The sequence below is a fragment of the Anarrhichthys ocellatus genome, unplaced genomic scaffold, assembly GCF_004355925.1.
Source record: "Anarrhichthys ocellatus isolate YVR2014 unplaced genomic scaffold, GSC_Weel_1.0 scaffold18, whole genome shotgun sequence".
NCBI classification, from domain to species: Eukaryota; Metazoa; Chordata; class Actinopteri; order Perciformes; family Anarhichadidae; genus Anarrhichthys; species Anarrhichthys ocellatus.
Genome location: NW_022280048.1, coordinates 4,559,746 through 4,571,782, shown reverse-complemented (window position 1 = coordinate 4,571,782; position 12,037 = coordinate 4,559,746). Strand labels below are relative to the sequence as shown.

The window sequence follows — 12,037 nt, the reverse complement described above, 5'->3', positions numbered from 1 at the left end:
AGGAGAATGATGGTTGCTTAAAGTAAATAAAGCCTAATATGTACTTTGTTCTGCTCAAAGAGGCCTGTTACCAGGCAGATGCTCAGTCAATATCCACAAGAGCCAACAATAATTAGCTATACATTTTAGAACAGGCCTGAAGCCTCACGCTGAGTCAGCCATGAGCTCATGGGAGGGGGGTCTGTGGGTTGCTCTTTACTCCTCTGGCCTAGATGATGAACTCAAATATGTCTGGACTCGACATTAAGTGGGAATAAAGACAAAGCAAATGGACACTGAATGAACATAAAGACATGTTTAATATAAGCACAAGCACTATTTTGGCACTGCAATAGTGCAATTGTTTACATCAGTTTGATTGCCGCTGGTTTTAAGAATCAACAGCACACATAAAGCAGATAGCACTGAGGATATTACAGGCTACTGTAGACATTAACATACCACCAGATCGTCCTCTGTCAGTGAGGCTTTAAAGGCTGAGCCACAGGGAGCACCTTCCTCTGAGATAATTTATTCTGAAAGGTTTGAATAATGATGATCGTTTGGACACGAAACACTGTCTTGGCCTATGCAGCTTTGCCCAAGTTTTAAAATCAAGTTGGCCCATAAACCTCGAAGAAGGATGAGTTATGATCAAATATACTTCACCTGACAAATGTCCCATTAATTGAAAAACAAGTATGGGAAAACATATTCATTTGTGCCTTGAATCTGTATAACAGAAGGAAACTGTGTCTGTGGCAGTGGTGCTTCAAACCTAATTAAACTTAAGTGCAGGTATAACTGTTTACATAAGTATTTTGTAATGCATGGGAGGGGAAGAAAACACATTGTTTCAATGTCATGATGCTTTACCCGTCATCATGAGTCAGAGCACGGTCATCATCAGCTGATACGTGTAATAATCACTGACATTTAGACAACTGTTCTCTTCATTGACACATTTATTTGTGACGAGAGGATAGGGCCGCATTCTATGTGTTTTAGTAAGATGGTTTATCGCTTGCTTTGTTGGGGGGGGGGGTGTTGTTGGAGAATAATTACAGTTGTCATATATATTTATTGTTTTAGGGTGCCAAGAAAGCTGTGTCCATGAGGCCCAGAATTTCTTCCAGCGGGCCCTGAAAACAGGCCAATTTCATATATACAAGATTTCATGCAACCTTTGTTTGAACCAATAGAGACTCAAATAAAGGAAGGGATAAATCATCTTACTGAAATGCAAAGACAATTCCCTTTACAGGACTAATAAGGAACATCTAAAGAATAGGCCAGCTCTGGCCTCCGTGCCTTTAACATCTCGGGGGATACCGATACTTCACCATGCACGCGTATGACCATCGGGAGCGCGCATGCTTCCACGGCCCCGTACACGCCTTCTAAATTGCACATTTGATACCCCCAGAAGTATCTACGCAGGATGTGTAGCAACTGGGCGCAACGCACTTTCTGAATCCGCTTCCGGCGTGCAGACGACACCGATGCTTGTGCACACACAGGCTGATCACAGGGTTTTCACCCGAACAGCGCTGAATGGTAGCAGCTGAGAGGCGGGTGCGGAGCGAGGGTTGCCAAACCCGGAGGATTTCTCACGGCTCGCGGACTAGAATGCTCTTCTATATGTATCCCCATGAACGGATGACAGCCTCCAAACAAACCTACACTGAAAACTTTCAGTTCTACATTTGACGCGGAGCTGCCATTGAGATTTTATTTCCTCCTTTTTTTTTTTAAACCAGGTCCAAGAACAGGCATCATGCAGGTGCAAACTGTGGGCTAACGTTTCTGAAATGATTTGCTCGGCGCTGACGCTGACGCGTTTCATTGTGCCATATAACCCCGCATTGTCAGATGCCATTTTACTCTGCGTTATCCCAGCGTCCGGAATATTCCAACATACTGGGCCTGTTGTGCAATTAGAAGTTCGTGAGGCAGTGGCAAAACACGCTGGTGCAATGAGAAGCTACGCTGTCCAAGGCATTGTGCGCAATTCGTGCTGAAGCTTATGGGTCCTGCGTACTCAAGCTCCCGGCTTCCACTTGAAGAGGTGTGCGGCTGGGCTACAGCGCACTGGCTGTCGGCTTCACATCTGGACCGCCCCACTACTGTCATCTGCGGCCTGTTCCGACTGTGCACTCCCTGGACTTGTATGTTTTAAGGAGAACTGACTAATATCGCCTCGGCTGGTGTCGTGTTAAGGAAAAGGGGCGAATATTTGGCTTGGACTTGGTGTTATCGGTGATCCACTGGAACACCGTGGTCCAAAGCTGGACTGGCTTACTACTCGTCCAGCTATGGATTTTGCGTAGCAAAGTCACGCATTTTTAAAGGCAACGCTAGGGTGACATTGCAGTCTTCTCACCACATCGGTTATTTCGTCGTCCGATAAAAAAAATAAAAGAGTGGAAGTGGAGTATTGTCCGTCGCACGTATCAGCGCAGTGGGATTTCTACGTCTGCTCTGCGTCCCCCCCCACCCTTCCCGCGGTGACGGTTATGGGTCGGAAGCGGTGTGTCGGTGCAGATTGTTCCAAGATGGCGGCCGGGTGCTGCGGGGTGAAGAAGCAGAAACTGTCGGGATCGCCCGGGTCGGGGGGTCCCGGCGGGGTGGGGGCGGGAAGCGGGGTGGCAGGAACCGGACATTGTGGCTCGGAGTTGGGGATTGGCTCCTCAGCCACCGTTGCAGCAGCGGCGAACATGAGCAGATCCAACGGCCTGGGGGGACCCGGGGGTAACGTTAGCAGCAGCAGCAGCAGTAGTAGTGGCGGTAGTGGTATCAGCGGCACGAACGCTCTGTCCACAGCCCCGGCCGGTTACTCTTCATCCGGCCTCTCCCCGAATATCAGCTCTGGACCTGGTTCGGGAAGTGGAGGCAGGAAAATGGTCGTCTCAGCGGAGATGTGCTGCTTCTGTTTTGACGTGCTTTATTGCCATCTGTACGGATACCAACCTCCGAGAACACCCAGGTTTACAAATGATCCCTAGTGAGTATTTTTTGTCTTTTGTTGTTTTGTTGCATGTCAAAGCTCGTTTATGTAATCTCTAAACAAATGTATTTTGACGGGATTGCCTCTGGATGCCACTTCGGTGTTAAGGGCACAAACTGTCACATCGAAAAAACATTTTACTTACAGTGCATTTGATGTGAAAAGCTCGCGATCAGAGCTTAATTTGGCCAAGTTGGAATTTGCGGCCTGTCGAACAGACTGTCGGCACTGGCCCGCATCGGCGCTATGCTAACGTTAAAATGAATGATATATGATATTACCATGCGATGTCACCTATCCCTGAATGAAGAACTCTGATCTACTTTAAGATGTTCCGTCGCTAAGATTACTTGGTGGAAAAAAATGTTGGCGATACTGGTTGTGTAACTCTAAAAACACTGGGTAGCGTTAGCTAACGTTAAGCCTGTTTGCCACTAACGTTAGCTAACTATCTTAGCCACTAACACTTAAAGAGAGGGTGGAACGAGAAACATAACATCATATTTTTCGGTTCAACTGAAGCGGTGTTGCTAGTTAAGATATAACCCTTGAACCACGAAAATGCTAAACATATAAAGTTAAATTAGAAGTCTTAATCGTTTATGTTGCCCTCAATGAACTCTGGATTGCCACACACAGGCTTAGCTGTGTTAGCTACGAGCTACATTAGCTTAGCAACGAAGCACCAATGGGCTTGGGGTAACGTTAATTAATTAATTAATTTAACAGTGTATGTCTTCAAAGTCGCTCTGTTATCACGAGCAGATAACCGGCCATACTACTCGCGAGGTTTACAGCAGGTTTTGTTTGGTAACGTCACGTGTTATGTCGAATTAAGGGACACTAACGTTAACCGACTTTAGCACAAACCAACAAAGAAAATGTGGTTCTTGCTAAGTACTAAGCAGTCCCAAGCACTCCATATGCCCACCTTTTAACTAAATAAAAAACAACATTCACTGTTGAATATAACAAACTCATATAGTGTTTAATAATTTAAAGCATTCACTGAAAACGATTTTGTTTTTGTATTATGAGCAAATTAACAGTAAGATTAATAGTTTCCTGCCGGTAACCGCACTCCTGCGCCCTCCACTGAAACATTTTGACCCAAACTTAGTCGAGCGTTGTAATGTGATAGCAAATGACTTTGCGGGCGTTTACTTGCATTTCGAGCCACTGAAGGATCGCAATTACAGTTTACTATTCCTGTGTATTGACCTGAAGAGAGAAAATACACTTTGGAATGACAGGGACCATGTTTAAATGCATCAGCACGGTCAAAACAGTCACCGGAAATGCTTTTTTTGTGTTTTTAAATGTCTTTCTATTGTCATGTAAAACATTTAAGTGACAGGCACTCTTTCACGTCACCATGCTGACACTAAAGATGTTTCATACATTTCAGATGCTTATGATGGGTTGTGAATTGGTGTGCATCTATGTAAACAGTTTCAACACTCTCAGGGTGTTTGCAGGTAATCATTATCTATTATGGGCCATCTCAGAAAAACAATCATGCCATATGGCATGCTTAACAGTGCAGCCCGACAGCCCCTGTCACTCACACACACACACACACACACACACACACACACACTCATGTCAGTTATTTTTCAATACCAAAGATAAGGAAATATACACAGCATGATGACCTTCTTGCAGGTTAACCCTTTGAGGAAAATGCAACACATTGGGGCCTTTAATTATAAGTGTATCCTTAAAAAAAACTACCACACTAACATCTCTTATCTAGTGTAATTCCAAACAAAAGGCTTTACACATTCAAATATGAGAACCATTCAATCCTGACAGTGATGTGGCAAACGCAGAACAATGACTTGACATGTCCCAGACAGAGTGGATGCAGCTCGCTGTACCGCGTTTTTGGTGTTAGCTGTAATAACCAAAAATGTGTCAGATAATGGAGAAATGCATAGCCAACACTTAATTTCATACATTCTGGATTTAATAAATGGCTGCCTGTATTAATGAATGCACCATTTAAAACTTGCTTTTGAGGACCCTTACTTCATGGCCCAGTCCCAATATCCATGCTAATCATTAAGCCTTCATAAATATTAATGCTGCTGACTTTCTAAATAGTACAATAATACTGTTAAGCTGTAAAAGCTCCTTTTGATCGTAACAGCTCATTAACATAATGATGTTGAACAATGACCTTGTTGCTATGTAGACTTGTGAATTTCCCTTTTGTATTTTTTCTGTCATCGTTGGAACACTGTAGTGTGCGTGTGTGTGTAATCTCCTCAAGCGGGGACATATGGAAAGGGCTCAGAAAGCCATTGGATGCTCTAGAAACTCACAAATTCTGGTCTGTGGCGTCCTCGACATGCCCTTCACTTGGGGTTCTTGTCAGAATGAATTATTGAAATGCTCAGAACAACTCCAACATTTGACATAGACACAGTGCTCTGCAAAGTTAGCCGGTAAACAAGTCAGGGCCTCAAATCGGGAACATTTCGTGATCTTTTTTGGGAGACAGTGGTACTAAAATTTAGAAATAGGAGCTCTTGCTTCTTGTAAATGTGCTCTTTATCTTAAGTCATAATGGTAAACGCATCGCAATTGTGGATCCCCTTGAGCAGTGTGTGTTGTTGCTGTTTAGACCGGCTGTTGTTGGTATTTAGTAATTTAAAAAAAGCATACACTGAGAGCTGTGACTCAATATATACGCAAAGGTAGCTGCTTCAAGAAGCACCAACACAGCAGACATTTCTTAACTTTTTGCCTCAAGAAGACCAACGGACCACGCTAGCCAGCCAGCTAGCGCTGCTGCAGGTACGTTAGCATATCTCGACAGCTAATTTAGCTAGCTTACTTTGGATGACTGGTTGTATAACTTGATAAGGCAAATGTAGTCTCTTGTTGGGTAATGTTAATTGATATTTCTATAATCTAATGCTTGCCAACATAGATGCGTATATTGTATGCTACTTACATTTTGTAGATTTATTAAGCTAAACAAAGTTAAAGATTGCAATTCAGAAGTTAAAAACTAGCTAGCAAACATGCTACCTTGTTAATGCATGTTATCTCATCCATTGTGCTACCAATTGGTGAACACTAGAAATCTTGTCTTTTCTACGTCGACCCTTTCCTCTGTCATTACCCCTTTTGACGACAACACCAGAAGACACCAGTGTTTCCTTACTCGAGGAGAAGGGGGAGATGTTCCAGGAAAGGTATAATGAAGCCACAGCACAGTTACCATGCACAGGTTCTCTGAGGAACTGCTGGGTGAAACTCCTGTAAGACAGCAAAGTCTACAGCGGTGGCCATTAGAAAACGCATCGTTTTTCATGAGACTATTTGCACCGATGGCCTGTCTGTAGCTGTAATTTTTTTTCCTTTGTAATTAGCTTTTCTTTTTTTTTTTTTTTACTGGAACTTTGAGTCAGAAATCAATTTTGGTTTCATATGTGAAGAAGCTAAAAATAAAATTTAAGATATGTTCAAAGAGAAAATGTCTCATGTATGTTTCTTTTTGTAAAATTGGAATTTCAAAGCCTTTTTTTAACAGTATAGCTCAAGACTTAAAGGATTAAACTAAAAACATCATAGACGAGCAAGTGTTGAAGTATTGGTTCTGGTATTGAACATTTCTTCACCAGCGAAACACGCTACGCTCTTTTTTCCCCCTTTTCTCCTTTCTCTTCAGAAGGTTTCATTTTCATTCATAAAGGAAGAGAGAGAGAAAAAAAGATCACCAAGTAGCTGAATAAGTAGTCCCACTTACAGAAACACAGAGGCTTCGTATTGATCCATTTATAAAAAAAATCCTAACAAGTAACAAAAAAGTCTTAGGTTAAATAATCGGTTACTAAAGAATTAATCAGTGACGCAAGTAACTGTGCTGAAATACGAAGGTGTCAATCTGAATTTGAATTTAACTGATGCCCTTTAAATTGGACTTGTGCTCATTTTAAAGGGAGGGAGGAAAGAGTGGAGCCCTACTATGGTATGTTACGCCAAGTTCACACTACACGGCCTCCAAAGTCGTCAGATCGCTGTTCCGTCCACACAATTTGCTGCTCTATAATCGGGAGTCTAGGGAGTGTGTGGCTTTCACACTGCATGACTGACCGGCGACAGAGGTTCACACATCACAAGATCATCCATTTGGAATCCAAACTAAGTTTTTCATGAAAACTCATGCAATACGGGCGTAGCGTAGTTATTCTTGTTGTCATCGGTTCACGCAATAGCCTGTTTCCAGACGTCTTTGCTAGATTTGCCTCTGATCTGAGGCTTTTGTCCGGCAGCTCCAAAAACTGTCAGCGAGCGGAGAATCTGGGCTGAAGTCGTGTAGCGTGAACAAGGCATTACTTGGCATCGGAGGACAAGCGACAGTAAATCAGTGGGATTAACTTTCCGCAGTGAAGATCAAAAATGAAATCTTCCATTTACTGTCGAGCAACCCGGGCAGAAGCGGTCAGGGTCACAGTGGATCTGAAGCATCTTGACGACACACAACAAAATACACAATCATTGTAGTTTTGTGGCAGAGAGTACACTGAAACATAAAAAAAAGACACTTTCGGTTGCATTGAAGCAGGAGTTATGCAGCCAGTGTAATGGGTCTAATGGGTAACTCTGGGTTTGCTCCACCAGACATGCATGTAGTGAACACTCCTTATGCAAACACAAATGAGATAGCTTTGACCTGTTATCATCGTATACTGTGATGGAGAACTGTTGGGTTCTGTTATGCGTTATTTATTGGGTTATTCATTGTCATTAACTCATTTTGTTAATGAAGACAAGTGATACATTTTTATATCTGATCATGTCAGAAATTAGTAATGTGATCAGTATGCTAGGCTAATTTACATGCTATTGTAGAAGTGGTTGCAGGATAAAAAAGTTGGAAAATCCCTCTTCATGAAAGGTTACTTTTTCAAAATAAACACATGGCCCAATGTTAATGCTGATCCAAGACAATTGTGCATATTCCACCAAGAGTGAACAGCTGTGACATCAGAATCGACCGATGTGTGCTACTAACCAACTTCTGTGTCCTACAGGAATGTACAATGGATGTGCACGTTATTCAAAGTTCAGCTGCTTAAACATGGTTCCTTGTTGTTTTTCAGCCCGCTGTTTGTCACATGGAAAATAGGCAGAGACAAGCGGTTGAGGGGTTGTATAGGTACATTTTCTGCCATGAATCTGCACTCAGGACTCAGGGAGTACACCCTTACCAGGTAAGCAACAATACAAAGTCACTTTTCTATGTTTCCAAGCTGTAGACCGATTGCTGCAACGGTACAAAAGTGAAGTAGTGGTAAATTAAAGTGAACAACAGGGATATTAGAATTTAGACCCCCAACAAGGGTGACTTTGTACCAACAGTAGTAGTAAATAACCCCCGGAACTGACAGTTTGCCTGTGCATGAGTGCAAAAAAAACCAACACAATTTCTGTTTCTTATAGTATTTACTTTTTTGTTCTGTTTCATTCATGTAGCTCGCTGTAGCGCTGTGTGGAGCGCGTATCTCCATTGATCCCAGGTCCTGGGGCTTCAAAAAAAATATTCAAAAGTTATTCATGTCTTTTTAAGTAGGTTTTTCCATTAACCATCTTCCTTTGACATATACTCATTTTAGACAAGTGGATACAATTTACTGTCTTTGTGTAAGCACTTTCTTTAATAGTCAGACAAACTGCAGTTACAGTATGCTGGCAACACAGTTTGTTATCAACACCGATGTGATGTAGAAGATGCCAAAAATACTTTAGTGTCGGTGACATGGCAGTCCTGAGATTTTAAAAGGACAGACAGTGACACAAATGAAATGTATTGACAACTCAACTATAACTGTAATGTATGTAAATATGTTTTTAATACAAAAAAAAAATGTAAAGCTGTGATAATAAAAGAGTCCTTGTGTAGTTGTATTTGGGAAGTCCAGACAAACGCAGTGACACGGGTTAAACCCACGTTGGTGGTTCATCCGGCTGGTGGGTTGAACGCCGGTTGGGCGCTACTTGGCTTTGGTGGTCGAGTGTTTCAATTAGAAATGTACTTACTGATATTAACATCTAACAAACGAAGAGAGAACGAGAGTGTCTTCAGTGTACACACGGCCGTCCGCAAGTACCTGCTGTGGAATTTCTTCACCAGCATTTTTTTCACCTGAGGGCAGACACTGCTGACGTGTCACATGTATGTAAACACACACACAGTCTCCTACCGGTGCTGTGTACAAATATACACATTACAAACGTCACGTCAGCAGCAACGGTCAAGAGTCCATGTTGCGAACACGCTGGTCTCTGTATGGCCATAGGTCAATCTATAGCTGAGACGAGGCATCGCTGATCCATCATAACATGTTTGGAAATTTGCCCTTTAGTCTTAAAAAAAATATGAAGTTATGAGTGCATTGCATTGTCAAACCATTGGACGTCTTGTAACGGTGTTTTTCTTTGTGCTTCTGTGCCCGCAGTGCCCTTAAAGACAGCCGCTTCCCCCCTATGACAAGGGATGAGCTGGCTCGCCTCTTCTGCTCAGTGTCTCTTCTCACCAACTTTGAAGACGTCGGTGATTACCTTGACTGGGAGGTAAGACATGGTTTGTAAAAAAAAAAGGTCTTTCTGCAAATTAATACACAGCAGCTCCTCCACATTGTATTGAGGTTCATTTTTTTTTTTTCAAAGGTAAATTAAATTCTAATCATGCTGTGACTTATTTGAACAGTTGCAAAAATACTGTTTCCTTCTTGAATTCTAGGTGGGTGTTCACGGTATTAGGATAGAGTTTTTCAATGAAAAAGGATCAAAGCGCACCGCCACCTATCTACCAGAGGTTGCAAAGGAGCAAGGTAAGATCCATTTGTGCCCCTGACATCTCAGCCTAATCTGCTTTATAGAAAAGACAGTGTATGTTGTGCCCGATGTGCATTTTTCAGCAATGTGTAAAGAGATTTAAACTCTTATTTTACAAAGGTTGGGACCACATTCAAACCATAGATTCCTTACTACGAAAGGGAGGTTACAAAGCTCCCATCACAAACGACTTCAGGAAGACCATTAAGTTAACCAGGTAAGATTGCACTGTATTACCCACAGACATCGTGTGTCACTGATGTGCGCTCTGTTTTCCACATACATTCATTTTGAACCATGTCTTCGAAAATAGGACGGGAAAGTCCTAAAACTTCACCTGAGTACATTGCCTTAAGTGATGTCACTTGAGGCAATTTAATCAGGTGAAGTTTGAAAATGAAAAAATTGGGAAGTTACAAAGTTAGAAAGAAGAGCTTACCAGTCCTCTGTAGCCTGTTACAATAACTCACCCAAATGTCCTGTGTTTCGGTGCGGACCGTGGCCGATCATAGCTCTCCCAGCGTTCACGTCAGCCAGCCTTCACCAACTCATCTCGTCTCATCCTCAGGTACCGTAGCGAGAAGATGACAATGGGTTATGCAGAGTACATCGCCCACCGCCAGCACCATCACTACCAGAATGGCATCGGGCACCCTCTACCACCCTACAACCATTATTCCTGACAGCGAGCCGCATGACCAATCATTGGACCTCTCCGCGGACCTTTTCCCAGGAGAGCCCGCCCCCTCCTGGTCTAGCTATTTCTACTACTGTACCATTTTATGATGATAGTTTCCGTTGCCATGCTGGCCGTCTCCCAGACGTTGACATGGCAACGGGTGGCAACGAAGCATCATTTGATTCTGGCAAGAAATCCACATTTCTGTTTCTTTGCCCGTGGTTACGTTTTTGCAGCATATGTATACCAATATCTACAACGCCCCTATCTATTAATCTTTTTGAAAATTAAACGACTATTAGATTGTTTTCAGCAAACCTAATCCGGTGTTTGATTCTGTGGATGGAAGGAAGTCTTTTTCGGTGCATTAGTCTCGCGCTTATATTGTTTAGGCTTTGCTACAATTTTACATTATCTAAAAATAAAATAAAAAGATCTTATTTTTTCCTTTTCTTTAACTTACTATCCAGACATGTATGCCATGTAGCAAGGCAACTGCAGTTCTCAAAGGCTGTGTCGTCTCTATTCTGACTCCTCTCAAAAAAAACACAAAAAAGTGGTTGACTGTTGAGCCTTGTTAACTCGTAGTGTTGTAGTTGGAACTATATATATACCGGGATCTGTATACTCCAAAGTCTAGATTGTGGGATTGTGATGCCCTTTTGCTGGTCGTGTGTATTGTTTGCGCTCACAGTCGTGTGTGTTCTTCTGTGTGGGTATAGATATTGATCTGCCACAAGATGAAAACCAGTAGAGTGAATTAGAAATTAGATTTTTACCTAAAGATTCCCCACAGAGATTTTTTGTTTTTTGAAAATCCTCTCCTCGGTATTTGTAGTGTTTTGTGGTGGGACCTGTACACAACGGACTGAGTTTGTTTGGCTAGAGCTTTCAGCCGCGCTCCCTCTTTTCTGTTTAACTTTTTTAAATGTACGGTAGTCTGCGGAGGAAGCCATGTTGTCTGAGGATAATCACATCAGGGCGGGGGATTTCTTAATGTCAAAGTGGATCTTGATTGCCTCGCATTGGAGAGGGTGAGCAGGCGCAACTACAGATCCATAGGGGAAAAAACAAAAAAATAATTTGCATGAGCAGTGCTTTCATTTGAATTGACTGTCTGTTGGTTTCTGAGTTTACTGGCAGGGAGTTACTTGACATGCTATAGCTAAAGCCATATTCTCCTTTTATTCCACACTTTGTAATAGTAACCAGTTTGGATTGAAGTGTTTGCATTCGGTACCACTTTGTTGATAACCTCATATATATATGTATGTATGTATATATATGTATGTATATATATGTATGTGTATATATATATATATATATATATATATATGAAAATGAATGAATCTTCAATCTCTGAATGCAAACTGACACCAGTCAAACCCACCGGTTTCAGTCAGATGCCGACCACATCGCCCGTATTGTCGTGAAAACGTTGTCTTGCCTCTTCAGATTATAGCTAACCATTTGTCACTCACTCGTCACAAAGGGAGGCATGTAACTAACACGTTTGTGTC

At 42.2% G+C, this 12,037-nt stretch overlaps 1 protein-coding gene across 2 annotated transcripts; it reads left to right on the top strand.

The window, feature by feature from the left end:
- Positions 1–1,375: 1,375 nt before the first annotated feature.
- Positions 1,376–11,821, top strand: ammecr1 (AMMECR nuclear protein 1). 2 transcript variants are annotated; one of them, XM_031857050.1, is made up of 6 exons: positions 1,377–2,983; positions 8,104–8,214; positions 9,460–9,574; positions 9,744–9,834; positions 9,959–10,055; positions 10,407–11,821. In XM_031857050.1, the coding sequence occupies exons 1-6, from the start codon at positions 2,496–2,498 to the stop codon at positions 10,519–10,521; spliced, it is 1,017 nt and encodes a 338-aa protein (XP_031712910.1). In that variant the 5' UTR covers positions 1,377–2,495; the 3' UTR covers positions 10,522–11,821. The 2 variants fall into 2 exon arrangements, with proteins under 2 accessions (XP_031712911.1, XP_031712910.1); XM_031857051.1 differs by lacking the exon at positions 8,104–8,214 and having other exon boundaries at positions 1,376–2,983.
- The last annotated feature ends 216 nt before the right edge of the window (positions 11,822–12,037 follow it).

What these genes read in the sequence shown, in the direction of transcription:
- ammecr1 (XM_031857050.1), top strand. Translation starts at nt 2,496, where the DNA reads ATGGGTCGGAAGCGGTGTGTCGGTGCAGATTGTTCCAAGATGGCGGCC. An exon ending in AGGGAGTACACCCTTACCAG is followed by an intron (nt 8,215 to 9,459) that starts GTAAGCAACAAT and finishes CTGTGCCCGCAG; the next exon opens with TGCCCTTAAAGACAGCCGCT. An exon ending in GTGATTACCTTGACTGGGAG is followed by an intron (nt 9,575 to 9,743) that starts GTAAGACATGGT and finishes CTTGAATTCTAG; the next exon opens with GTGGGTGTTCACGGTATTAG.